This window comes from Gobius niger (assembly GCF_951799975.1).
Source record: "Gobius niger genome assembly, chromosome: 20".
In the NCBI taxonomy this organism is placed as follows: Eukaryota; Metazoa; Chordata; class Actinopteri; order Gobiiformes; family Gobiidae; genus Gobius; species Gobius niger.
In genome coordinates, this window is record NC_136871.1 from 5072637 (window position 1) to 5100091 (window position 27455).

The following is a 27455-nucleotide window of genomic DNA, read 5'->3' on the forward strand; positions in this document are numbered from 1 at the left end:
CCAATATATGGAGTACAAATCCACATTGTTTACTTTTGTGTAAATATACTTTGTAGTGGAACACTTCACGTAACCATATTTAAATAGGGAAAACATGGAAGAGCTTGGTAGCTTCTATCTTGACCAGTTTTGGAGCTATAGTGGAGAGAGGGAGAGGCTAAATGCTAACGCCGTCTGCGCTGTGTTTACGTGACTGAAGGCACGGGTGAAGATCAGACAGGTCCTAAAGAACTCGTCAAAGCTAAGGTAAGAACATATCTCAGTATGTAAAAACGGTGGCCTATTCCTTTAACAATGTAGGAAGGTGAAAATAAATACAAAACTGTAAATAATTGTAATTTCAATTGCAAATACTGTAAATATTGCATCTGAATGTTTATTGAGGTGATCCTTTTGCCGGTGCTTTTTTCTCTATTTTATATTGTGAATGGACTCACCAGTAAGAATGCTCATCGTCCACTGTATAAACCTCACTTTGCCTGTTCCCAGGGACAACAGAGGAAAATTAGCTTGTAGCTATTCCTGGTCTGTGCAACACATCTGTTGTGCAATGTCCCTGTCAAATAAATAAATAAAAATGAGCTGCTACACTGAGTCTCCTACTGTTCCTGACGAGCTTCCCTGACGTCGAAGGCTGATTCAAAAGCAGAAGATAATCGGCACTACAGGGTCCGAACGAGCTAAAAAACAGAAATATTGACACTCTAAAGAGCTTAACAACTTACTTGGTTTGGCTTGAAATGAGAGAGGGAAATTACACATAAAAATTGTCTCCTCTTTGTTTGTCCCAACCCCTCCCCTCCATGTGTGTCAGTAATACTGTATATGAATGTTCGGAGCATGGCCAGCTGAGGCTAATGGCACTCTCTACATTCTTTACAAATGCATCTCTCTCTCTCTCTGACAGTCCCAGCAGCACATAATCACGAGGACTCGGCTCATTTCCTCCATTCGGCACAAACTTTCAGCCGGTTCGCAATTTTTTACAGAGTTACAGAGTTACAGAGTTGGCGATAGTTCCGGTAATGGAGGAGCTTTCACAGTGTTCTTAACAGGCCATTATTGTGGGGAGTCTGAACACACAGCAACATTTCCAACTGACAATTGGTTTTCTGTCGAGTGTTCGCAACAATGTGTCAGAAATAAGTGACACTGCATTTCTTTAACTGTATATAAATAAAATGCTTTGTGTCACTTGTCTTTATAGTATCGGTATCTTGCTGTTTTAGCCATTCCAAAGTAAAGTTTAGGCATTTCTATGATATATTGTACCTCTACCACTATGGAGTAGGGCTGAATGATATGGACAAAATTTCAAATCTCGATATTCATCTCTGTCTATCCAAATCTATATCGTTTATATCTTGCTTTTTCAATTTTAACATTTTGAATGTTCATATCTCGATATCGATACGATAGATCTTTCAGCCCCACTATGAAGTGCTCATTTTTGTGAGAAATATAAGTATTTTCTGGAGGTATTTTTTTAACCCGGAAGACACGACGCTTGGATTCAGTTAACTCCGCCCCCTCTCCCCCAGTTGATGCAGCCGATGCAACTTTAGCAGTAGTAGAAATATAATATCACAGCTATAAGTGAAGTTACTTCACAATGCAGTTATAAGGAGTTGACATTTGCAACACAGCTTCATAAATGTCTAACACAGACACGCTAACCCGCGACTCACCGACCGCTCCATCATCTCTGGTTAGGGATGCACCGATACGAGTACGAGAACTTTGATTTAAGTACTCGCCGATACCGAATACCGATACGAGTACAAGGCTTCTTACTTTTTTCACAGCAGATTGGTTTGTAAATGTAAAAGTTAATTTACTCATGTACATTTCCTTCAGTAAAGTAGGCGACACATTAAAGAGCAGTTATATTAGAATTGTGCTGATGCCATTTATTTATTTATTTTCATTCAATATAATTTTATTTTTATTGCACTTTATTACACAGACAGAAAAGCCCATGTCCAAAAACTCCCCAAAGCCTGTGCTTTATTTCCTTTATGTATTTTTTTTAAACAATAGTATTGAGATGGTTATTTAAATGGTCTCTCTCGTGTGTTTGTAGCTACAGTGTTTTCATTGTTCTGCTGCAGCTCATTTTGGCTCGATATAAACATGCTGTATGTCTTTAATTTGGATTTTCTGAGGACTTTTTAGTCGCTGGGTTAGTTTTTCAGATGAATAAACCCCTGGGCATAAAACGGCGTCAAACTGGCCAAAACTGCTAGCCTTGAGTTAGCAACATTAGCCTGTGTCTTGTCAACACTGCAGACGCTGCAGCACGAACAACATTTAGCTCTGGTTAAATCCAGCACAGACTCTGATTTAGAGAGCACAGTTTGTAATAAAGTCAGCTCTATGTAGAATATTGTATTACCACTAAAGAATTCTCCAGTTTGTTGCTTCTTCTCTCCTCAGCTGCGAGCTGCGCCTCGTTGGTGCGCTGGCTGCACATCAAATGGTATCGGTTTCTGGTATTGGGACCTCATGAATGAGTACGAGTATGAGTACAAGCATGTGGTATCGGCCCGACACCGGTATCGATATCGGTGCATCCCTATCTCTGGTTATAAGAGTTTAATCCACTTCACCAAGCATCCATCAGTAAAGTGACGGTCAGAGACGAACATTATTTTGGCTGATTGTCGTTGAATTCCGGAAAGAAAGTCCAACTTCTGGCGAGTGTTCTCCTCTTTAGGAGGGTTGAATAAAGTCCTGTCCTCTCGTAGCCACACAGCCCTTTTTGGCACATTGTTGCTAGGTAAGAAAAAAGGACAGGTGTCCCAAAGTAGGTTAGAAAGAGCTCCTTCACAGCTTTCGGTGCAAACATGACGTCTGTTCAGACGCTCAGGGGGTGCGTTTGATTTTTCCGCAGGGGCAGCACGGCATGGACACATCCAGCTCTTTCTTTTTTAAATGTTTTATCTATTTATGTATAACAACCATTTACAGAAATAAACGTCGAGCACTTCCATTCCATTCTGACGTCAGAAGGGAACAAGTCAGTGGTTTTCCAGCAGAGGGCGGAGCAGCTTCTCAGAGAGCAGGATTCAGGAGGATTGCTGAGAAATGCGTGAATGAAGCCACAAAGCACTCTGGGGGTGTTTTTGATAAGGAAATAGCATAACAACATGGCTAAAAACTCCTAAAAGTCGATTTAGCATGATATAAGTTATCCCACATTCTCTGGAGTGTCAAAAAGCTGAGTCCCATGAAATCCCTCCCACTCCAGGAAGCAGTGACCATCGACAAGCTCTCTCTCTGCCTCCTGTTTTTGTCCATTCATTATGTTTAAAGGTGTTTAATGAAATAAAATCCAGTCTTACCTTCACACTTCTCGAGGATATGAACCGTCTCCCCCACCTCCAGTGCCAGGCCCTGGTTCACGGAGCCGCGGAAGTTACAAATAGCTGCAAAAGACACAAAATTGATAACATTAGACATACGTCCACAAAAAGGCTTTCAATACCCGCTGATCAGAAGCTAGAGTTGAGCTTCGCATTTTAACAAGCAGCATTCAAAGTCATAAATTACACCCAGCATCCAAAAAGAGTCTTTAGTTTTAACTTTTTGCTGAACTTTTTCCTCTGGGGTCACTTTCGGTCTGAACCTGCTTCAAAAATAGAATCAGCAACAGCGCCGGGGCTCATACAGTCTGCCCCGTCTGCGGTTCACTGGCTCCGTTAATAAAGCTCCTCTTTCTGAACAAATCCACAGCTCCAGGCGACGAGACCTGATGCGAGTGGATGTTTTCTCAGTCAGTCAGCGCTCGTCAAGCTCAGAGACAAAGTCGGCGTTCGCCTCCGTGGCCCCGTCGCAGTCGCAGTCGTCATCGTTTGCAACGCGGCCTGGCCACAGTTTTTTTGATCAAATTAGACGTCAAGATGAATTAAAGCAGCTGTAATCGAGGGTCTCCAACTGAAGGGGGGGAGATGGATTAAAAGATAGGGCATGGAGGAGGACAGCACAAACAAGGGCAAAGGGAAGGAAGGAAAGGAAAGGAAGCAAGGAAAGGAAGCAAGGAAAGAAAGAAAGCAAGAAAGCAAGAAATGATGGAAGGAAGGAAAGAAGTGAATCTATGAAAGAATGAAAGAAGAAATGAATGAATTAATGAAGGAAGGAGAGAATGAATGATGAAGAAGGGAAGGAAAGAAATAATGAAGGAAGGAAGGAAGTAGGAAGGAAGGAAGGAAGGAAGGAAGGAAGGAAAGGAAGCAAAGAAAGAATGAAAGAAGAAATTAAGGAATTAATGAAGGAAGGAACAAGAGAAGGAAAGAAATAAGGAAGGAAGGAAAGGAAGCAAAGAAAGAAAGAAAGAAAGAAATGATGGAAGGAAGGAAGGAAATGAATCTATGAAAGAATGAAAGAAGAAATTAATGAATTAATGAAGGAAGGAAGAAGAGAATGAAGGAATGAAGAAGGGAAGGAAAGAAATAATGAAGGAAGGAAGTAGGAAGGACGGAAAGGAAGCAAAGAAAGAAAGAAATGATGGAAGGAAGGAAGGAAAGAAAAAAATGAATCTATGAAAGAGTGAAAGAAAAAATGAATGAATTAAGGAAGGAAGGAAGGAAGGAAGGAAGAAGAGAATGAATGAAGGAATGACGAAGGGAAGAAAAGAAATAAGGAATGAAATAAGGATGAAATAAGGATGAAAAGAAATAAGGAAGGAAGGAAGGAAAGAATGAATGAAAGAAGAAATGAATTAATGAAGGGAGGGAAGAATGAAGGAAGGAAGGAAGGAAGGAAGGAAGGAAGGAAGGAAGGAAGGAAGGAAGGAAGGAAGGAAGGAAGGAAGGAAGGAAGGAAGGAAGGAAGGAAGGAAGGAAGGAAGGAAGGAAGGAAGACATTAATTAATGAAGGAATGAAGGAAGAAATGTAGGAACTATGAGTTGAACCATGGGCTAAATGCTTCTTTTAAGTTGTCAATAAAATACTTTATTTTTTTTAATCAGAGCAAGACTAGGCACATTTTCGGGGACGACTCTGCTGTTTGTGTTCTCTGACAAACATGTGGACACGAGTCTTTGGGCCGACAGATCCCTCGTGGTCGGAGGGTCGGAGGGTCGGAGGGTCGGAGGGTCGGAGGGTCAGAGGGTCGGAGGGTCGGCGGTTCGAAACCCCGCAGCTGCGACCATTCACCATTCAGTCAACTTTCTGAAACCTGCTGGAGTTTCACGGGCGAACAATCGACTAAATCTAAATAATACAACTATCAGTTTGTTCTCCAAAGCTGCAAAATGTGAATGAAAAAACAACCGGCCAATCATAAAGCACTAGATTGACAATATGCACCCCTATAAAAGCAATCTGGATCTTAATGAGGCCTTTTATGAGTTGAGTTTAATGTGTTGCAGCCCAGATTGATGGTGTTTCCTTTCTTAATATCAACATCAGAAGCAATCAGAGTAGTGGCATTGTAACCGTGGCCGAAGCGCTGTAATCACGGGGGGAGATTGAGCCTGGGAAAGTCCTCACACCTGATTAAATGCAGGGAGGCGGCCGAGCGAGGAGGCTGTGGCCGGGGCGCCCGCTGCACTTAGCCACACGAATGGGTTTATAATGTAATCGAGTTATTAAATGGAAAAAGCCGTGTTGACTGTGAAGCTTAATGATAAGGGAGCAGCGCTGTGAGATCAGGGATTATTTAGATTCAAGACGTTTGATGTTTATCTGCGAAGGTGCACGTGGTCAGAGGGGTTTGTGTTCGGAGAGATAAGGGTTAAGTTATGGAGGTGTTCCAGAAATTCACAGGTTACTGGAGATTGAAAAGGTTCGCCTGCTAAGTCCTCAAGTACACCTGGTTGTGAAACACGACTACAGCCTATGAAGAGTGGAGGGAGGGAGGGAGGGAGGGAGGGAGGGAGGGAGGGAGGGAGGGAGGGAGGGAGGGATGGAGGGAGGGAGGGAGGAAGGAAGGAAGGGAGGGAGGAAGGAAGGAAAGAAGGAAGAAGGGAGGGAGGGAGGGAGGGAGGGAGGGAGGGAGGGAGGGAGGAAGGAAGGAAAGAACGGAAGGAAGGAGGGAGGGAGGGGGAGGGAGGAAGGAAGAAGGAAGGAAGGAAGGGAGGGAGGGAGGAAGGAAGGAAGGAAGGTAGGAAGGAAGGAAGGAAGGAAGGAAGGAAGGAAGGAAGGAAGGAAGGAAGGAAGGAAGGAAGGAAGGAAGGAAGGAAGGAGGGAGGGAGGGAGGGAGGGAGGAAGGAAGGAAGGAAGGAAGGAAGGAAGGAAGGAAGGAAGGAAGGAAGGAAGGAAGGAAGGAAGGAAGGAGGGAGGGAGGGAGGGAGGGAGGGAGGGAGGGAGGGAGGGAGGGAGGGAGGAAGGAAGGAACGGAAGGAAGGAAAGAAGGAAGGAAGGAAGGAGGAAGGGAAGAAGGAACGGAAGGAAGGAAGGGAGGAAGGAGGGAGGGAAGGAAAGAAGGAAAGAAGGAAGGAAGGAAGGAAAGAAAAGAAGGAAAGAAGGAAAGAAGGGAGGAAGGAAGGAAGGAAAGAACGGAAGGAAGGAGGGAGGGAGGGGAAGGGAGGAAGGAAGAAGGAAGGAAGGAAGGGAGGGAGGGAGGGAGGAAGGAAGGAAGGAAGGAAGGAAGGAAGGAAGGAAGGAAGGAAGGAAGGAAGGAAGGAAGGAAGGAAGGAAGGAGGGAGGGAGGGAGGGAGGAAGGGAGGGAGGGAGGGAGGAAGGAAGGAAGGAAGGAAGGAAGGAAGGAAGGAAGGAAGGAAGGAAGGAAGGAAGGAAGGAAGGAAGGAGGGAGGGAGGGAGGGAGGGAGGGAGGGAGGGAGGGAGGGAGGGAGGGAGGGAGGGAGGAAGGAAGGAAGGAAGGAACGGAAGGAAGGAAGGAAAGAAGGAAGGAAGGAAGGAGGAAGGGAAGAAGGAACGGAAGGAAGGAAGGGAGGAAGGAGGGAGGGAAGGAAAGAAGGAAAGAAGGAAGGAAGGAAGGAAAGAAAAGAAGGAAAGAAGGAAAGAAGGGAGGAAGGAAGGAAGGAAAGAAGGAAGGAAGGAAGGAAGGAAGGAAGGAAGGAAGGAAGGAAGGAAAAGAAGGACAGAAGGAAAGAAGGGAGGGAGGAAGGAAGTAAGGAAGGAAGGAGGGAGGGAGGGGAGGAAGGAAAGAAGGAAAGAAGGAAAGAAGGAAGGAAGGAAGGAAGGAAGGGAGGGAGGGAGGGAGGGAGGGAGGGAGGAAGGAAGGAAGGAAGGAAGGAAGGAAGGGAGGGAGGGAGGGAGGGAGGGAGGGAGGGAGGAAGGAAGGAAGGAAAGAAGGAAAGAAGGAAGGAAGGGAGGGAGGGAGGGAGGGAGGGAGGGAGGGAGGGAGGGAGGAAGGAAGGGAGGGAGGGAGGGAGGGAGGGAGGAAGGAAGGAAGGAAGGGAGGGAGGGAGGGAGGGAGGGAGGGAGGGAGGGAGGGAGGGAGGGAGGGAGGGAGGAAGGAAGGGAGGGAGGGAGGGAGGGAGGGAGGGAGGGAGGGAGGGAGGGAGGGAGGGAGGGAGGGAGGAAGGAAGGAAGGAAGGAAGGAAGGAAAGGAGGGAGGGAGGGAGGGAGGGAGGGAGGGAGGGAGGGAGGGAGGGAGGGAGGGAGGGAGGGAGGGAGGGAGGGAGGGAGGGAGGGAGGGAGGGAGGGAGGGAGGGAGGGAGGGAGGAAGGAAGGAAGGAAGGAAGGAAGGAAGGAAGGAAGGAAGGAAGGAAGGAAGGAAGGGTTACTAAAGACTAAACACATGGCACATTATTACTTCAAAATAATGTAACTCGCAACTCCAGGCAAATTCTTCAAGTAAAGGAGAAAAGTGTGTGTTTGGTGACACTTTCGATACAAACATGTTGAGAATCGTTTAGATTTATCTGGCGTAGATTTCCTCTAATCTCTTCCACCGCTGTAGATTATAGGTCAAATCGAACACGGTTTAATCCACATATTCTGGTTCTGTAGATTAGATCTCACACACGGGCAAAAGTAATATTCAAATGGCCCTGAAGCGTGCACCGACTCTGTCTGTGGAAGAAACGGTCCAGTTTGTTTATGTGGGTCAGTGGTGCACATGTGTCTCCTGGGCCGCGAGGCTTTAACACTCACTAAATGTGCTGTGCATCATTACACTGTAGTTCACTGTAATCTGACATGTTGTTTTATTGTCAAGTGCCGTGCTTGGTGTCACAGCAAAAAAAAAAAAAAAGTTAGAATTTGACTGATTGTTATTTGTTGTTTTACACGTCATTAAAGGAATAGGCCACCGTTTTTACATACTGAGATATGTTCTTACCTTAGCTTTGACGAGTTCTTTTGGACCTGTCTGATCTTCACCCGTGCCTTCAATCATAAATCATCGCAATAATACCAGGAGTAGTTCGAAATCCGTGCAGTAATCTTCACTTTACTGCGCAGTAATATTCACTTTACTGTGCGGACACCAAATTACTCCTGGTATTATTACGCCTTACAATATAGTTCCCCCTTTTATCCGCTTAGAAAATCCACATTGTTTAATTTTGTGTAATTATATAAGATCAGACAGGTCCTAAAGAACTCGTCAAAGCTAAGGTAAGAACATATCTCAGTATGTAAAAACAGTGGCCTATTCCTTTAATACCTGAGTTATCCAGGCACAAAACACTGTCTTGCCCAGGCACATGGACAGCAGGAGGACCAGGTGAACTGTATGAGACTCCCATAGTGGATTATGAAAGTTCTTTGCAATAATAAATTTCCTGTAATAAGTACAGAGAAGTGCTTCTGTTGACTTCCTGTTTCGATCCTGCACACAAAATAAAAGCACCGTCGTATTCATTAGTTCAGCAGTTCATTACTTCAACTTTATTTCTGCCTAACTATTAACAGACAAAAGCCTAATCAATGAGACGAGATGTGTGCTTTTATTTTGGTGTGCTGGAACGAAACAGGAAGTCACTTCTTGGGTTATGATTTGAAGTTATGCACAGAGTCAATTGTCCAATGAAACTGCTGTGACTCTGCCTGCTGCCATCGTGGACTAACTTGTCCGGCTTGTTGGTAGATTTATATCAAACTGTGAGGGAGGCAATCAGCTTCAAATCATTTAAAAGTCACTTAAAGGAGTGGCTCAGATCAACACAAACCTGTCAACATAATCGATAACATTTTATGTAAAACGTACCTTAGGGCACCACAGCACTTTAGATAGGTATTTTAAAGAGAGAGAAAAAAAACTTAATGAAATTTTAGATTTTTATAAATCCGTAGCAATTAATGAATTAAGTCTTCCCCTGGGTTTGTGGAAGTGAACCGCCTTCGCTCCCATTTTCTGCCTCACCCTTCCCTGTCCTCCCTGTCCTCTGTCCTGTCCAGTCTTTTGTCATTGTATTTGCCTGAGATCCCTAATGTTCTTTGTACAGTATATTTGAATGTGTATCTTGTGGTCCCATTGTTCCTTGTCCTGCAGTCGTTCTGTTCCTGTACTGTCTTGTGACTTTGTTGTGTGTCATTGTTAAATGTTCAATGTGAAGTTTCACATCAGCCTGTCTAGGGACAACAGATGGAAATTAGCCTATGGCTAAAATCTGACATATTTACATATATTATGTGTTCATTAATATGTACTGTCCCTACTTAAATAAATAAATAAATAAATAAATCAAACTCATAACCTGATCCACATGGTGCTACAGAGCAAAAAGGCTCCCAAACAATTATCTCTTCTAATCAATTGTCTTTCTGTCTTGGAGGTCAAACTTGTTGGCCCGACTGGACACTTTGTCATGATCTTGTGAGCTTCTTTTCCAGTGACTTGACGAGAGCGTCTTTGGCAGGTGCCAGATGCAGTTAGAAGGAAATTAGCGGAAATGAAAGGTTTGTTCATCCCGGAGCATCTCCAGGCCCTGTGGGTATCCCGACTGTGAGGACGAGGTTTTAGGGGCAAAAATGTCAATGTCATTTACTCCATGATCCAGCCTCAGACCTTAAGTCCATGTTAGTGTGCGGTTTGAAAGCTTCAACAACATAATCAATCAGTTTCCTTAAATGTTGCTGTAGGGGATTGATGGATGAAAATAGACTATGTGCACAATGACAGTAGAGATGGGAGACTCGAGTGAGACTTACTTGACCAAAGCTCTAAAAAGACTTAGGACTTGCTGTTTGTGACTTGAGACTTGAGGCCAATGACTCTCAATGACTCCCTGTGACTTTATAGTTTATTTATTTTTGAGTGAAACTGCACAAAACTGCGAAAAGGCAGGAGGAAATGTGTGTTTCTTTGGATGCATTAAACGTTTTCTACAGTGAGTGAGGAGGTGAAGATGCATAGACATTTATTAAGGACAGAGAAACATTTGAAACAATGACTGAAGCTCCGGCGCAGACGGAGCCTCCAGAACGACGATGCGTAAGAGCTGGATTAATGACAGACATCTTGGGGGCTTTTCAGTGTTTTAACGTGTTCTCACAAAAGTTCCAGCATTTAGTCGCTATTTCCCGCAGCCACACAGAGCCCGGTCACAGCGGGACTGAAGGCTGCGCGGAATCTACTTTAAGCAGGGGCGAATCCGAGTAAACAGGGGCCGGGGCATCACAGGGGAACCACTGACAGAAAAACTGCCAGAAACTAACAAAAATAAAAATAATATTTTATATTTATAATTCAGACTGCAGGGAAAAGTAACTCATGTTTAAAAGACTGTTTTCATTTGTTAGTAGTAGTAGTAGTAGTAGTAGTAGTAGTAGTAGTAGTAGTAGTAGTAGTAGTAGTAGTAGTAGTAGTAGTAGTTTATTAACATGCTGTGAAAATTATGTAAAATGCAGCTAAAACCTCTTTGTTCACCCATGCTGCAAATAAGTCTGCTGGTTGTATGTTGACAATTGTAACTACATTAGGATAAAAAAAAAGAAGTATGTACTAGTATATACTTGAGTTTTGAAACTGACACAGAATACTCAGGAAGGATTGTTTATCTGATGTAAATGTCAAAGTAATGTCTACCTGTAACATCATGAAATGCAAATGTAAGTTACATGAGCACAGGAGGCACCAATAAGCTTCTTGCTTCTGTCTTACTCCCTTTGAGCTTCCATTAACTGTAAGATTGTGAAATTTTGAGGGAAAAAATTAACTGCTCAAATAAACTAAACTACTAAACCCGCAGTTACGTGTAAGACCTGAGGTGGCAGCAGTGAGTATAAAAATGACCAACTCGCATTCTGTCCCTTTAATGCGCATGTCTTGTTTTGAGAAATTCTCAATATTTTCTTCTTTAATTTTGATAATAGTGAATAATCGTAAAATTGCAAAAATGTAGAATCGTGACCCTATTAATCTGTCATTCATCCATCCTAACTTTTTAGGTCGTCTGTGTTCACGCAGTAAACTCATTTATTCATTAGGTTTGCGGCAGTAAAAATACGCAGAGCTTCTCGAGTCCTGACGAGAGCCAGGAAATACGACCATATTAGTCCAGTGCTCCGGTCTCTGCACTGGCTTCCCGTCACTCAGAGAATAGACTTTAAAACAGCTCTTTTCATGGTTTAGCACCAAAGTACATCTCTGACATGTTACAGCCGTATGAACCATCAGGGAGGGGCCTCCTGGTGGTTCCCAGAGTCAGGACTAAACACGGTGAGGCTGTGTTTCAGTTTCATGCAGCTAAAATCTGGAACAGTCTTCACGAGGATGTGAGACAGGCCTCAACTCTGACAATGTTCAAATCCAGGCTGAAAACAGTTCTTTTTACCGATGCATATGACTGAAAGTATTTTATCTGCACGCTTGCCTTTTACTGTAATAGATTATTTTTTTATGTTGATGTTTGATTGATTTGATCTGTTTTCTTGTAATTTTATGCAACTGTGAAGAACTTTGAATTGCCTTGTGTGGGAAATGTGCTCTAAAAATAAACTTTCCTTGCTTTTTCCTTACTTCTCATAGTAAATCGGGTACAATACGCCCACAAAAAAGCACTCACGACTTTTAGGTACTACTTGCAATCTAGCACCTGGCTTAGTAGCAGAACTGCACAGAATAGATCCAATGATCACCTGTGGGCCACAAAGACAAACCAAGTGGAACGATTCAGCAATGGAAGAGGACCAAAGGTTGCTTTTTTTGTTAAAAAGCGAGAAAAAAAAAAAACAACGGTTCCAACTTAATCCGAACCTCTCTACACCACACAAAGCAAGAACCACAAAGATTGACTTATAATACTGTACAGTAGTTATATAACGTGTTCATTCCCAGCAAATTAACTGTTTCACCGCTGCTCGTCTCCGTGACGACGATCCCGACCTGAATCCACTTTCTCCATCATTTCTGCTCAAAGGCAAAGGGCACAGATTGTTGCCATTTCTCCTCCAGCGCCGCATCTCCATCCTCACACTTCCATCTGGAGTCGTACTGTAACGTGACTAGGTGAAATCAGAGAGCAGCAGGCGGGGAATACGTAATGAGAGCTACGAGCCTTTCTGCACGTGTGCCTTGATTTATTCATATGGGCTGTTGCTGTATGCATGGCCGCTCGGGTATGTGGGTTTCTCGTACCGGTTGGAGCGACATGACATGAGTAAAATGGGTGCAACAAATGTAAGAGAGAAGGGATTGCACGGGTAAAGAAATGTAGCAAAAACATCTTGAAATACTCACGGGAAAATAGCCCAAAACTAACAGTAGTAGTAGTGTTTTTTTGTTCAGTGGTAAACACCGAACCCCCGGCTCCACCACGTGCGTTTTCTCCTATTCACCTTGACCCAAATGTAAAAGTTTACAGCCTATAGGCCAGTGTAATGCCTCATTTGAAAGCTAAGCTAAGCTAAGCTTTTTCAGTTTTTGTTAAAGTCAAGTAAAGTCAAAAGACTAAGACTAAAACTAAAATATGTTGCCAAAATTAACACTGCAGCACATCCAGAACCAGGAAATACGACCATATTAGTCCAGTGCTCCAGTCTCTGTACTGGCTTCCTGTCACTCAGAGAATAGACATTAAAGGAATAGGCCACCGTTTTTACATACTGAGATATGCTCTTACCTCACTTTAGCCGAGTTAATATATCCCCGTCTGGTCTTTGTCCGTGCGCTCTGTCACGCAAACGGAGCACATACGCAGCCTCTCCCACATGTCATATAGCTCCAAAAAAGCTCACGATAGAAGCTACCAAGCTCTTCCACGTGTTCCCTATTTAAATAAAGTTATGTGAAGTGTTTTCATGCAAAGTATATTTACACAGAAATGTAGCATGTCGATTTTATAAGCAAATAAAAAGGGGGACTATATTGTGAGGCGTAATGATACGAGGAGCAAAACGTCCGCAAAGTAACTCCTAAAGACTTCCCCCACTCACTTCCGTCAATAACCTTTAGGAGTTACTGCGCGGACGTTTTGCTCCTCGTATCATTACGCCTCACAATATAGTCCCCCTTTTTATCTGCTTATAAAATCGACATGTTACATTTCTGTGTAAATATACTTCGCTTGAAAACACTTCACGTAACTTTATTTAAATAGGGAACACGTGGAAGAGCTTGGTAGCTTCTATCGTGAGCTTTTTTGGAGCTATATGACATGTGGGAGAGGCTGCGTATGTGCTCCGTTTGCGTGACAGAGCGCACGGACAAAGACCAGACGGGGATATATTAACTCGGCTAAAGTTAGGTAAGAACATATCTCAGTATGTAAAAACGGTGGCCTATTCCTTTAAAACAGCTCTTTTCATGGTTTAGCACCAAAGTACATCTGATATGTATGAACCATCTCGAGCTCTGAGAACTTCACTGAGGGGCCTCCTGGTGGTTCCCAGAGTCAATAATAAATGCGATGAGGCTGCATTTCAGTTACATGCACCTGAAATCCGGAGTAGTCTTCATGAGGATGTGAGACAAGCCTCAACTCTGACCATGTTCAAATCCAGGCTGAAAACAGTTCTTTTTGCCCGTGCATATGACAACTGAAAGTATTTTGCCTGCACTCTTGCCTTTTACTGTAAATCATAAATGGATTGATCCGCTTTCTTGTAATCTTACGCAACTGTGAAGCACTTTGAATTGCCTTGTGTGTGAAATGTGCGATGTTAATGTAAAGATGAGCAGAGAGAAGGTGGAAGAAGCAACGCCTCAGTTGATCCCTTCTTCCTAGGCCACGCCCCCACACCCTGGCCACGCAAGCACTGGCGCAATATTTGAAGCTCGCGCACCATGTTGTTCTTACCAATCAGCAGCAAGAGTCTTCAACAGGAGCCATTCCAGATTGATAAAGCACCGATAACGTTATTTGCAGTGTAATGTCAGTCTGGCTTTTGCTCAGTTATGAACTTGGCAATTTCTCCAGGTGGGAAAAGAGAGGGGGGGTTGTGTAGGCGCTGAGTTCTGTCACCTAACATCTTCATATCTTTCATGTTTAAGGCGAGACACTGCAGGTGAATAGGGGAAAAAAAAAAAAATGTAGAGATGTCAATTTGAAACTTTTGCTGAACATCACAGATATAAATGTGAGGGGAAAAAAAGTTTGTTCTGTCATTTTATGTTTTCACAAAAAAATAAGGCATTTTGAGCATTAAAATGGCCAAAATTGCCTATATTTTGGGCAACGAAATCAAAATAATGAATTGAGCCAGATTAAAATGTATGGTTTTATTTTATTGACATATTAGTAACTCAGATTTCTTCAGAGGGGATTTTGGATATTTTGTTTTTCAATAAACTAATCATCAGTGGAAAAAAAACTCAAATTTCGCCTGTTTTTTTTGTTTCAAAGCTGAATAAATCAGGCTAGGAATTAGATATTAAAAAATCCCTCTGAAAAAACCTTCAAAATCTTGTTGTGTCTCAGACTGTAAAGTTTGGAGTCTGTGGGAGCTTCTATAAGGGCTCAGGCTCTGCCCGAGTGCGGCTTCTCTCATTCAGAGAAAACCAGCCCTGAAGTTTTGTAGCGACTGCACATGCTCGGCCTGTTCTCCGACTCTTCCGCACCAGCGTCTCGTAGGAGGAAAAATACCATATTTGGGTGAAAGCGTCATCACGGGGCCCCTTAGCAGGACACGTGGATGTAAAATCTGTCAATATTTATGAATGAAAACCCGCTTGAAAGACGGACTTTCTACGCGGCGCAGCAGCTACTTCCGGGTCGCCCCCACCTCGCAGACAAAACATCATAAAATAAACATCATGCGGGTGAGTTTTGTCATTTTTATATCTGACATGAAAACTAAGATGTAAAGGGAGGAAAATAGATAAAAATCTCCACTTCGACCACCGCGTGAAAAATCAATACTTTCACCTGCCGTGTCTCGCCTTAATAGAAGACATGTGCATATACCTGTGTGGTCAAAAAGTTCTCACTCATCTTGCCCTTATCGGACGCGCAGTAATGACTTTTGACATGCTTTCTCCTCACCATTATTGCACTCAATGTTATCGATAATTAAAAAGGCACTCATCTGTGGAGACGCAGATACAATTGTGTCTCCGATCTGATATCGAAAACAGGTCGCTTTCTGTACAGTTTGATTTCAGAGGGAGTCAAGGCCCTGTGATGTCATTAGTTACAAAACATTTCCTGAGCTTTCACAGCGATTTCTAAGCATCTATAATGGAAACTGTAAACAAAAAGGATCCCGTCTTTGTCAGTGCTTGTATTTATTTTGCAGACTTTTGGGTTGAACTTATTTGGTCCCCGTTTGGCCTTAGGGACGAGTGCTTCAGTGGAGCAGATGATAGACCAGGACTTTCCACTGCTCTGCCTTCTCTGAGCGGTGAAGGGAAAGAAAACTTTGCGGGCGATGTTGCTATGAGTTTTTCAAACGTTGCTCATAACGTAGAAGATCGAACAGGACTGGATACAAGGATGTTTTTGAGAGGCACATTTTAAAAACAATTTGCAGAAAAGGGGAAAACGGCAGTAAAGTCGTAGTAGAAGAAAAAATCTTTAACATGAAGCTCAGTATTTGGCAGTTTTCGATCCAATGAACTGGATTTAAGATAATTTCATAATCACATTGAGCCTCATTCACCATAAAAGGACAAGAAGTGCCCAGAGAATCTGTCAGCCAGGGGTTGGACATGAATGGCAAAATGCAAATCCAAAATGAATGACCAGTCAGAGCGTGGTGTCCTGCACTGGTCAGCTCCTCCCCCCTCCTTCCTCTTCCTCCTGCGCAGCTCCCTCCGCCCCACAACGATCTGTCACCACCTTTTCCTTGTTTGTCCCTTCCTGGTTTCCTGTAGCTCCTCCTGTGACGCCTCCCCTGCTTACTGTATTGATTTGTTTCTTTTAATTAATTAATTAACTCGAGATTTAATATGTACAAATATCTCAGAATTGGGGGTTCCATGAGGAGCATGAAGAGCTGGAGATGTTTTTTGTGCCCAAGAGCCCTCCTGGCTGTTCTTAGGATGTGTTCTTCCAGAGGAACAGCTAAGAACAAGTTTTGTGGATGACAAAAAACTTCCAAATGTGTGCATACTGTCTCTCAGTCCTGCTAAACGTACAAGTTAGTGCTGTGTCGGTCAAAGTTCTTGATTTCATTACTTAAAGGGACAATACAGAATGTTAAAATTAAGTATTTTCTTCCCCTTACATGTCCTAATGTATAGAATGAGCTCAGACCTGTTCACCACAACTGCCTCTAAAATCCTGCACTGTCACTCAAAAAGTTGTTAATTCGGATCCGAAGCGCCATCAATGATGCAAAGGCTTAATATAGAAGCTGCAGTTACACGTAAGACCAGAGGTGGCAGGAGTGAGTATAAAAATGACAACTTGCATCTAATCCCTTTAAGTAAAAGCACAGAAAGTATACTGCTGAAATACTACTTGCTTATTCCTATTGTGACTTTAGTGTTTCCTGTAGAAAATATTTAAACGTTCAAAGTAGAAAGCATCAGCATTGCGGCTTCCAAAACCCAAACATTTAACCCAAACTTCTTCACTAACCCAAGGCCGTGGGAACCCAGGGTGCTGAGGGCGCTGCAGCACCCCCTGGTGGATAGTTTGCGAACTGCAGGCAATATTAACCCCTTAACTCCCACCTGAACCGAGCACATTTTCTCCAGCTTTACCCCAGTCCAAAAGCTTCTGGAAAAAAGCAACAAAACTGAGACGAAAACAAGGATGAAAATGTGAAAAAAAGTGAGAAAACATTGACGAAAAGTGACAAAAAAGTGACAAAAAAGTGACAAAAAATTTACAAAAAAGTCACGAAAATTTGACAAAAGTGAAACGACTGCCCAACAAAAAAAGTGAGGAAAAAAAAATCTGATGTGAGGAAAAAGATCAATTTAGTTTTGTAGGTCTTTCAAATGAGGTGTTACACTGGCCTACAGGATTTGGGTAAAGCTGAACTGGGGAAAATGCTCTCGGTTCAGGCGGGAGTTAAGAGGTTAATAAATAAAAAAGTATTTTGGGGGTAAATTTTGTCCCTCAGCACCCCCTAACTAAAACATCTTCCCACGGCTCTGCACTAACCTGTCATAAGTCTGGGAGATTGACCACACCACGTCCGCACACTGCCACACACGGCTACGACTGTCGAGCCTTTACAGAAGTGCAGTGTAGAAAGTGTGTAGTTGCACAGTAAGCTAAAAACCTCGGGAAGATCTGAGCTGAGATGGAGAATGACACCCACTGCTCCTGACAGGCCGCCCTCAGGCACCGGCTGAAGGACGGATCAGTGGACGGCATTTCTCTATGGGGACAATGCCGTACAGTATACACAAACAAAACACAAGAAAAACATAAATACATCAAATAGACGAGGGATGTTAACCTGTTTTAAAGGGGGGGTATTATGCAAAATTGACTTTTTCAAGCTTTACATCATGTTATTATGTCATTCCCTCATTAAAAACATGCCTGAAGTGTTGCCTTGGCACATTCACGTATTTTTGAGTAATCTGTAAAAACTCTGACGGCGGCCATTTTAGGGATAGGTTTGCCTGAGTCCTCCTAGGAACGCCCCCACCTCCTGGAGACGCCTCCGAGCTTTCGTCACCAGCCGATTAACCATCCACTGCTCCTCAGCAGAACCCCCTCCCCACTGATGCCACAGACAGCGTGTGGAGGGGGCGTGTCTGAAAGGGTCAGAGGTTCTTAAAGAGACAGAGGCCTATTTCAAGACATTCGCTACAGCCATTTTGAGAGAGCAATTTTATACAAGGCAGTTATTCTAATTTACTGCATTTACAGACCAACAGAAGGATTCGTCATCATTGTAGTGTGATATAGACTGGTGCTATGTGACTGAAAAAAGCATAATACCCCCTCTTTAAATCATTGCCAACAAAATAACGTATCCAAAAATGAATCAAAAGTGCAACTACTTCCATTTTGAATTTCACATTGAGATTACTTGTGCCAACTTTCTCTCACTGCCCCAAGTTTCCCAGGACCACATGAATAGATATATGGTGAATATATATGAACAAATCTAAAACACAGCCGCAGCCGCTCTTGTGTATCAATCTTTGGCCCAAAGCCAAGATCTTTACCTTGAACCAGAGCAGAATTTCCATTGAAATGGAATCTGTTTAGAGACAGGTCAGTGATTTATCCGAGCGTAATGCCAGTTTTCACGTCACGTGAATGCCCACCCTGCTCATGCGCTTAATGTGGCGATAATGTAAGCTGCAACAGACACCAAAGACCAGAGGGCATCCGAGGACAGTCACGCCCTGCCAAATACACTGCCTGACCATAAAAAAGCCACAAAAATAAAGGTCACCTGCTCTAAAACTTTGTTGGATCACATTCAGCTTTGATTTCAGCGCTGTGGTATTGTTTCAATAGGTTTCTGCCATGTCAATGCCTTCTCCAGCACAAAGATACAGACGGCATCTTTGGAATTGCCCAAATATGGTGATGTTCGAAGCAGTAAGAGGTGGAAAACAAAGATCCACCATTACTTAACAAATGTTGAATAATAAATATATATTTCAGAGACATGGAGAGGAGCAAAGTGGTTCAACAGCCCATAAATACTTTAATAACTGACAATGCTAACCAGGAAGCTAACGCTAGCTTCATGCTATGTTAACAACCAGTGCTGTTTTTCGCTTCTATTGAACAATGTGCTGTAAAAAAAAACATCCATATGGACCCGAGTTTGGCTTGACTTTATTGGTGTGTGATAAATATGTTCATAGTCCGCCAGAAAACGGATCAAAAGAGTGAAAATTTGTGATCCTATGACAGGTTTTTCTTCCCCCTCATGCGATGCGTTGAAGTCTGTATCAATCCCAAAGCTGTGCGTACTTGTGGCGTTTATATGTTCAATATACATGTGATTAGAGGCTGTAGCTGGTGTGGTGCTGAAAGGACAGCTCCCAAGTTGAAAACTCACTGATGAGACTTGAGTCTGTCTCTACATCATCCAGGCAAGGACACGAACAGCAAATTAAGCAATTTAGCCAGAGTTGTGCAGGTGGACAATTCACTTCCCATTCACCCAAGGAGTTGTTGTTGTTGTTGTGTTTTTATATTATTCTAAAAGTGTTTAGATTTCATCACCGCTTTGCTCCCAGGCGCCCTGATGCCCTGTGGGGATTTGCCCTTCAAACTTGCTCTACAAAAAAAACTTTCTTGCCTGATATCTGGAATATTCAGTTGTTTCCCTAAGAGCCAGGGATGTCACGATTATTGTGAGGAAAAATGTTGTGTTACTTATTATTCCCGATTAGCGAAATTAAGAAAGAAAATCCTGAGAAAAGTCCTAAATGCTCACAAAAGAGAAGAATGACATTTTCTGTACATTTTAATATCTATTTAAGGATTGTTTTAATCTAAAACGTATCGAACATTCAACCTGTTGTTTTTGGTAACACTGTAATTATACTTTGTAGTGTAACACTTCATTTAACCATATTTAAATGGTATATTTAAATTTAAACGTGGAAGAGCTTGGTAGCTTCTATCTTGGCCTGTTTTGGAGCTATAGAGGAGAGAGGGAGAGGCTAAATGCTAACGCTAACGGGTGAAGATCAGACAGGTCCTAAAGAACTCGTCAAAGCTAAGATAAGAACATATCTCAGTATGTAAAAACGGTGGCCTATTCCTTTTAGCCCTAACCTTAAGGGTCTTGTGTCCTATTACATTATGTACTTACAAAGTACTAATACAAGTTATTCTATTGTGTACGTACTACATAGGTATAAGTTATTACAGATTGTTACAGAGCACATTACATTGAACTAAACTTAGTTGGTACAATGTATCAATAGTGTAAAATAAAGTGATACCTTTTTTTTTTATCTTTATGCTTTTGTCATTATATTAAAAAAAAAGTAAAAACAATATACTAAAAAGTAAAATAAGAAATATGCAGTAGAATATAATATATATATAATCATATAATTTAATCATATTAATATTATTACCTAAAGGAAGCAAATATATGTGGATGTTTTCAAAAGATATATTTCTTTCCATGCGCTCACACAGTTCATGCCCATTTGTACGTGACATAAACACGGCTGCACGTGATTCTTTTGGGACTCTTCCTTTGGCAGTTATGAAATGGATAAAATTTGCATATTTGAAAACTGAATCTGCCGTTATGTTTTGGAGCAGATTCAACACCACCGATGTGATTAACCTACCGTGAGCTTTTATAACCGCGGTAATTTGTAAAATTGGTTAATCTTGACACCCCTAGTCCCAGCCCTAATGCAGCTGCAGTGAGGTTTGCTGAATGAGTGCTGCTGTGAATATAAATAATGTACCTTTTTAATTCACTGTTTTAGCTTCTGCAGCTGGCACTAACAAAACACTGCCCACTCTGACACTGACATTGACACAATTAGCATGTTTTCTCTCCGGCCTCTGAGGAGCTCTTATGCAGCGCTTTAAACACTCTTTAAACACAATCCCTTAACTGCGTCTGAATTATTTATCGCCTCCGGCAGCATGTGCGCGGACCTCTCAGCCGTGCGCTTCCTCCATGACATACAATTATCCCTGCGCCCGCTGCTTCCCTGCCCTGCCACCAACCACCAGCCGTGCCCCGTCAGGAAATGTATTGAGACGTCGGCGAGTCAGGCCAAAAGAGCTCGGTTTGAAAGCCCAGATGGTGCTCAGAAGGATTTGGCAAAGGACCTGCTGCATATACCCACCGTTTTGTATGAGGCTATTAATAATCGTTGTGCAAACAGGCGCCGTATTTGTAACCAAAAACTGGAAAGTGCGAATACCTCTGTGGCATATGAAGCATTTTAGAGGGGTGCAATGAAAAAGCCAAGTGGCACAGTCGTCTTTTAAGAACCTTCTGCTCGTGGACAAATAAATCTCCCTCTTTAAAGGAATAGGCCACCGTTTTTCCATACTGAGATATGTTTTTACCTAACCTTAGACGAGTTAATATATACCCGTCTGGTCTTTGTCCGTGCGCTCTGTCATGCAAACGGAGCACATATGCAGCCTCTCACGATAGAAGCTACCAAGCTCTTCCACGTGTTCCCTATTTAAATAAAGTTACGTGAAGTGTTTTCATGCGAAGTATATTTACACAGAAATGTAACATGTCGATTTTATAAGCAGATAAAAAGGGGCACTATATTGTGAGGCGTAATGATATAGTAACTCCTAAAGACTTCCCCCCGCTCACTTCCGTCAATAAGCTTTAGGAGTTACTGCGCTTAAAGTTAAATAGGGAACGCGTGGAAGAGCTTGGTAGCTTCTATCGTGAGCTTTTTTGGAGCTATATGACATGTGGGAGAGGCTGCGTATGTGCCCCGTTTGCGTGACAGAGCGCACGGACAAAGACCAGACGGGGATATATTAACTCGTCTAAGGTTAGGTAAGAACATATCTCAGTATGTAAAAACGGTGGCCTATTCCTTTGACAAATATGTTCTATTAATGTGACGTTTTACTTAACAAACACAGTAACAGAATAGTAATAGGCTGGAAATAGAAATCTAAAAGGGTTAATGGTTATTAAAGACACTGGTTTACAACTCACAAATCACATTGGTTTTGCTCATGGGGCACTTCATAGAAATGCTAAAAAATATGACAGAAAAATGTCCTTGGCTGGGGCTTTTTATAACGTCCTTAGGGTTGGCTTTAACTGTACTACAGTGTTTCCGGAGTACACAGAATACTGAATACTCGCCTTAAAATGTATTTACCAGCATATTCCGCTACTTTGTCTAGTCAGAGAACTGTATTCACCTTATTCTGCCCCGCCCACTTTTGCCACTTTTTGCGTTGTCTCGGCACCTCGTTTTCCAGACACTTCCGGTCGAGCGCGAAGCCCGTTCATTTTAACGGAGAACGAGGGAAAATATTCTCCGCTCAAATCTGATGTTTAGTCGATTGATTTGTGTAAAATGTGCAATGTTCATTTGCACCGACATGTCGACACTGCACCGTTTCTCAGCGCGGCCTGAAAACGGCTTTGTTTTCGTGTAGTGACTGATTTTATGTGGACTTCTCCAGCCCCATGTTAACACATAGGAGAAAAGGGGCGGGCACAATTCATGGCGGCACCCACGCGAATGTCCGGAACAAGGTGAATACATCCTTTTCAGTCATGTGACTTTTGTTGTTATGGCGGCCATTTTGAATACCGAAGTAGAATTATGCAGTACTACAACATATACTGCAACAATATCTCTACTCAGGGATGACAGTAGAGATAACAGTAAAAACACGGCCCCAGAGACGCACGTTTATGTGAAGAAACCAGTGTTTAAGCTGCTCGAGATGTTAGCATGCTACCGGTTAGCATTTAGCTCAGCTCCGACCTCTCCAAGAGAAAGCCCTGAACCACAAACATCTAGCCTTGGAAACAACATGTGACAAAGGCCAGAGCTGAGCTGTTACTGTAGTATTATCGTGTTGAAGCCACTGACAGTTGATTGATGACTGTTGCTAGCCAGTAGCATGCTAACGTCTTGACTCAGACTGAGACTCTGTTGACATGACAAACTGTACAAATCACAGGTTAAAGGTTTTCTGTTTCCTCTTTGATGCGTTCATTTAGTCTGAGGAGTGAAGCAGATCTTTAGTAAATCCAGAGCTGCTACGTCTGTGCCACATTTGCTGGTTGTATCAACATTACTGTCATCTTCTTGAGCAATGATTACATTTCAAAATATATAAAAAAGATTATTATGTCAAAACCATACAAAAAAAAGGTCCTTCAGTTCAACCACGTTACTCAGATTAAACAGCATGTCGTGTCTTTAAGGCCTTGCACCAATTCTTCCGTTCTCAAACAGTGACAGAAAGAGGAACTTGGATTTAAACTGTCAGCAGTGGCCACAATGCAGTATTATTCTAGGTAATTCCTTTTACGCACTGCCCTATTGTTAATATTCCACAGTTTTGAGATTACGATGTGCAGACTTTTGTTATGGAAACATCTGCAATTCCGGCTCATGAGTCATGACATTTTTCCAGGAGAGTGATCAGTAAAAATGGTTCGTAGTACTGTATAGAGCTGCCTTTATTAAATATTTATGGGGATGTCTCTGTACTTTAATTAGTGAGTAAATTAAAATGAGACTGGCGGCTGTTATTATTGCTTTGACGTCTCTTCCACTGCTCTTTGGTATCATCTTTGACAATGTCTTTCAAAGTAAATTTACTGGTCACTTTAAATGCAATTTTTTTTTATATTGATAGTTTGTAGATTATTTATTTTTTGTTCATTGCTAACAAGTGCTCCTCCCGTGACAGCGGCTCCCAAAGTAAGTACCGTGTCATATTGTGAGCGCGTGTGCTACAGATGGCAGCAGTGAATTTGGCCGTGTTGGAATGAGGCGTGCGCTTACATAACGCCGGCAGCGTTTGGCTCATTTGCATGTGAGATAGTGACCTGAAATACATCATGGGGCACTTTATTATGACACATTTGGACGACTATCTCTGACACGTGTAATCCTGAAGAGAGGACTGATGATTGTGGAGCAGAACCGGGTCATTTAGATGCAGTTCGTGCCGACCAAATAAAACGTCTTTAAAGTTCACTGAGAGGAGTTTGGGCGTTAGTGGTGAGACATTCATGACTGAACAGCTATTTACTGATCGGTTTGACGGGGTCTCATTCATGAAAAGAGACCGATCTTTTTATATGTGCACTCAAAACAAGTGCCATGAGATGAATCATACTTCTTAAAGTCAATATAATGAGTCTTTTGAGGTGTGGCTCCAGAGAAACAGGTACAAAGAAAGACAATGTGAAAGTGTATTATGTAAAGTACTCAAAAGCCAAAGCGCCTTTGCTCGGCCCGATCCCGTCAGACCTTGGAAGCTAAGCAGGGAAGGGCCCGGCTGGTTCTTGGATGGGAGACTGTTTGGAAACACCAGGATGCCTGGCGAATGTAACGTGTGAGTGAGGGGTTGGTGGTGGTCCAAGAGGCTGATGGTGCAGGATGGTAGCCGCGCTTCGATCGGTCCACCCATGAGCAATGAATAATTCAGAGAAGTGCTGTATAAAACCAATGCATTAATATCATTACACACACATAACCTACTTCTGTCCTCGATCATGAGGTAAGCATTATTTTGTTTTCAGTTTTAGTTTATCCAATCAGAAAGCAGAATGACTCCCCCACATGGGGTCGCCTGATCAGAACCAGCTTTAAATCAACTCTCAATCAAGTGTTTTTGGTGCAAGTGCAGCCTCTAGAAGCTAAAGCTCAGTGACTGAACCCTGGAGGTCTTTAGCTTTCAAATGAGGAATGGCATGACCACATATAGTGAATCTTGTGTCCATGTGCAGCTTAAAGTGGCTGGATGCAAGTCGGCCATTTTATACTTTTATACAGGATCGATTTTAAAGTTCTTTTAATGGTTTTTAAATATCTTAATGGTCTTGGTCCTTCTTATCTTTCAGAACTGCTTTTACCTTACAAACCTTCACGGCCCCTTCGCTCCTCCGGCAGGAGTCTCCTAGTTATTCCTAAAGTCCACAAAAAGACTTATGGTGAGGCGTCGTTCCAATATTACGGCCCTCGCCTCTGGAACGACCTGAGGAGGAGCTCAGGGCTGCAGAGAACATTCATGTTTTTAAGAGCAGCTCAAGACCCACTTTTTTAGCTTAGCTTTTAACTGACTTATCCATTTATTTAATCCTACTACATAAATGTATATATATGGGAGGTTGTCCCAGGCGCATTGTTTTAAATGTTGTAATCTGTAAAGCACTTTGTGATACCTTTCAGTATGAAAAGCGCTTTATAAATAAAGTTTGATTGATTGATTGATTGACTCACTACTGCCACCTCAGTTCATACGTGTAACTGCACCTTCTATATAAAGCTCGTGCATGACGGCAATTTGGACCCGAAGCAACACGTTTTTGAGTGACAGTGCAGGATTTTAGAGGCAGTTGTGGTGAACAGGTCTGAGCTCATTCTACACATTAGGACATGGTTGGAACATGTAGGGGGAGGAAAATACATAATTTTAACATTTTTAAACTCTGTATAGTCCCTTTAAGGCGACACAAGATCTTACAAACACAACCTTTGAGTCATGCTACATCAAAACAACGCATTATTATGGCTGTTCCGTTCTTCCACTCAGACTGAACCAAAACACATATCTACTCAACAACCAAACTTAAAAATCAAGATTTATGTCTAACAGAAACCAGTGTTAAACCCTAAACCCACTTCAGAAGTAAATAATTGGACGTCATTGCACAAAACAATGTAACCAACAAAGTTTCTTCTTGCGACACTGTAATAAAAGAAGCCACAAACTCATCTGAAGAAGTCTATGAAGTTTATTATAACTGACCAGGGCTTGCTACACTGAACATTGCTACTAAAGTGTTGTTTTATTACAATGGTCAACACCATTATGTAAAGTCAATGACAGAGGGGAGGCCGTGAGTGCATTACATTATTTGGGTCGGCGTCACAACAAGAATAAATGAAAGCGACTCATTCTCCCCACAGCGGCCTCGTCTGTGGTCTCTTTGTGTTGGAATTAATATTGTGGATGTGTTTCAGCTCTGACAAAAATGATGAGAAAGAAAACATGAAATGAGAAGGTATTGCTGGGTTGCAGGTTCTAGAACATGATGATGTCACCAGACCCAGTGGGGGCAGGAGCCAGGTTTTCCTAATAACTGCATTACACTTCCACAAGTGGTAGCTAAAAAGAAAATGTATGGATTAGAAAAATGATCATTAATATCATTCACTGGGTCCATGATCTCTCTGTACAAGACCAAAAGACAAAATATGTTTTCCTCTATATAATAGTATAGGCCTTAAGAATGCTGTGGTGTCACCTGCAACCCAGCAATAGGTTCTAATATTTCCAAATAAAATACCATAAAAATGGGGAACAATACACATATATAAAGGGGGGGGGGGGGGGGGGGGGCGAGTAACCCACCACTGCTCCTCAGCGTGTGGAGGGGGCGTGTCGGAAAGGGTCAGAGGTTCTTAAAGAGACAGACGCCTACAGTATTTCAAGACATTCACTACAGCCATTTTGAGAGAGCAATTTTATACAAGGCAGTTATTCTAATTTACTAAATTTACAGACCAACAGAAGGTTTGGTCATTGTAGTGTGATATAGACTGGTGCTATGTGATTGAAAAAAGCATAATACCCCCTCTTTAAGTGTTCTTGAAGCCTTTGTTACTTCTGTTTTAGAAAAGTAAGAGTAAAGAGACTTCATTACAATATTAAACCAAGTAGAAGTAAAAAGTACTGAAGGATGTAACTACTCTAATAAGTACAGTTCCTTCAAAAGTTACTAAATGTAACTGAGCACTACCCGCCTCCTCAGAACAAGCACAGCCATGTAAACTCCATATTTGAGTTTACAGTTTACACACCCATGGGTTACTCCTTTTCTAATCCAAATATTGGGTCATGTAAATGCGTATTGGAATATCCCCATCGAAAGGAACATTAATTTGGGTCCTGTGTGTGTTCTATCCTCAAGGTTCTAAGTCTCTTGAATACAGGAAGTATTTGTATCTGCCTTCTTCACATTCTCTCCTATTAATGAAGACCGTGAGTCACAATAGTGTCAAGTCCTGCTGGTGGGTCAGCGCCAGAACCAAAGCACAAACAAAGGCGACTGCTGTCGGCCCCGGCCTATTCATTATACACTGTGCTGCTGCTGCTGTTGTTGATATCTTTGGATACAGGAAGAAGGAGCAGAAATGGGACGTATTTGCTTCATGATGAATGTATGAATGAGAGAGTGAATGGGTAACTGGTTACTTACTCTAAAGCGCTTTGATAAAGGTAGAAAAGCGCTATATAATTTGAGTCCATTTACCATTTACCATTCATCGCTGGCAGCTCACCAATCCTCCTCACCAACCAACCAATCACAGCCCCATCTCAAGCTGCACCTTCGTGACAGCCAATCCCTGCTGCTCATTCCTGCTTCAGCCATTCATGGCCCCGGATCCCCTTTTAAAGCTTTCTCGTCCTCTGCTTATCGTTGTCAACTGGCCGCCCCGGGTCTCACCCTCTCCCACCTCCAGTGTCCGGACTCCGAGGGGGAAGACTCCGTCAATCATTCATCATTGCCAT

At 42.5% G+C, this 27455-nt stretch overlaps 1 protein-coding gene across 2 annotated transcripts in view; it reads right to left on the bottom strand.

Moving 5' to 3' along the window:
- Positions 1-27455, bottom strand: part of dock3 (dedicator of cytokinesis 3) — a 310416-nt gene that overhangs the window by 199694 nt on the left and 83267 nt on the right. For both annotated transcript variants that reach the window (XM_079579371.1, XM_079579370.1), the window contains exon 2: positions 3345-3428. In XM_079579371.1, coding sequence (XP_079435497.1) covers positions 3345-3428 — 84 coding nt within the window. The remainder of the gene's footprint in view (positions 1-3344; positions 3429-27455) is intronic.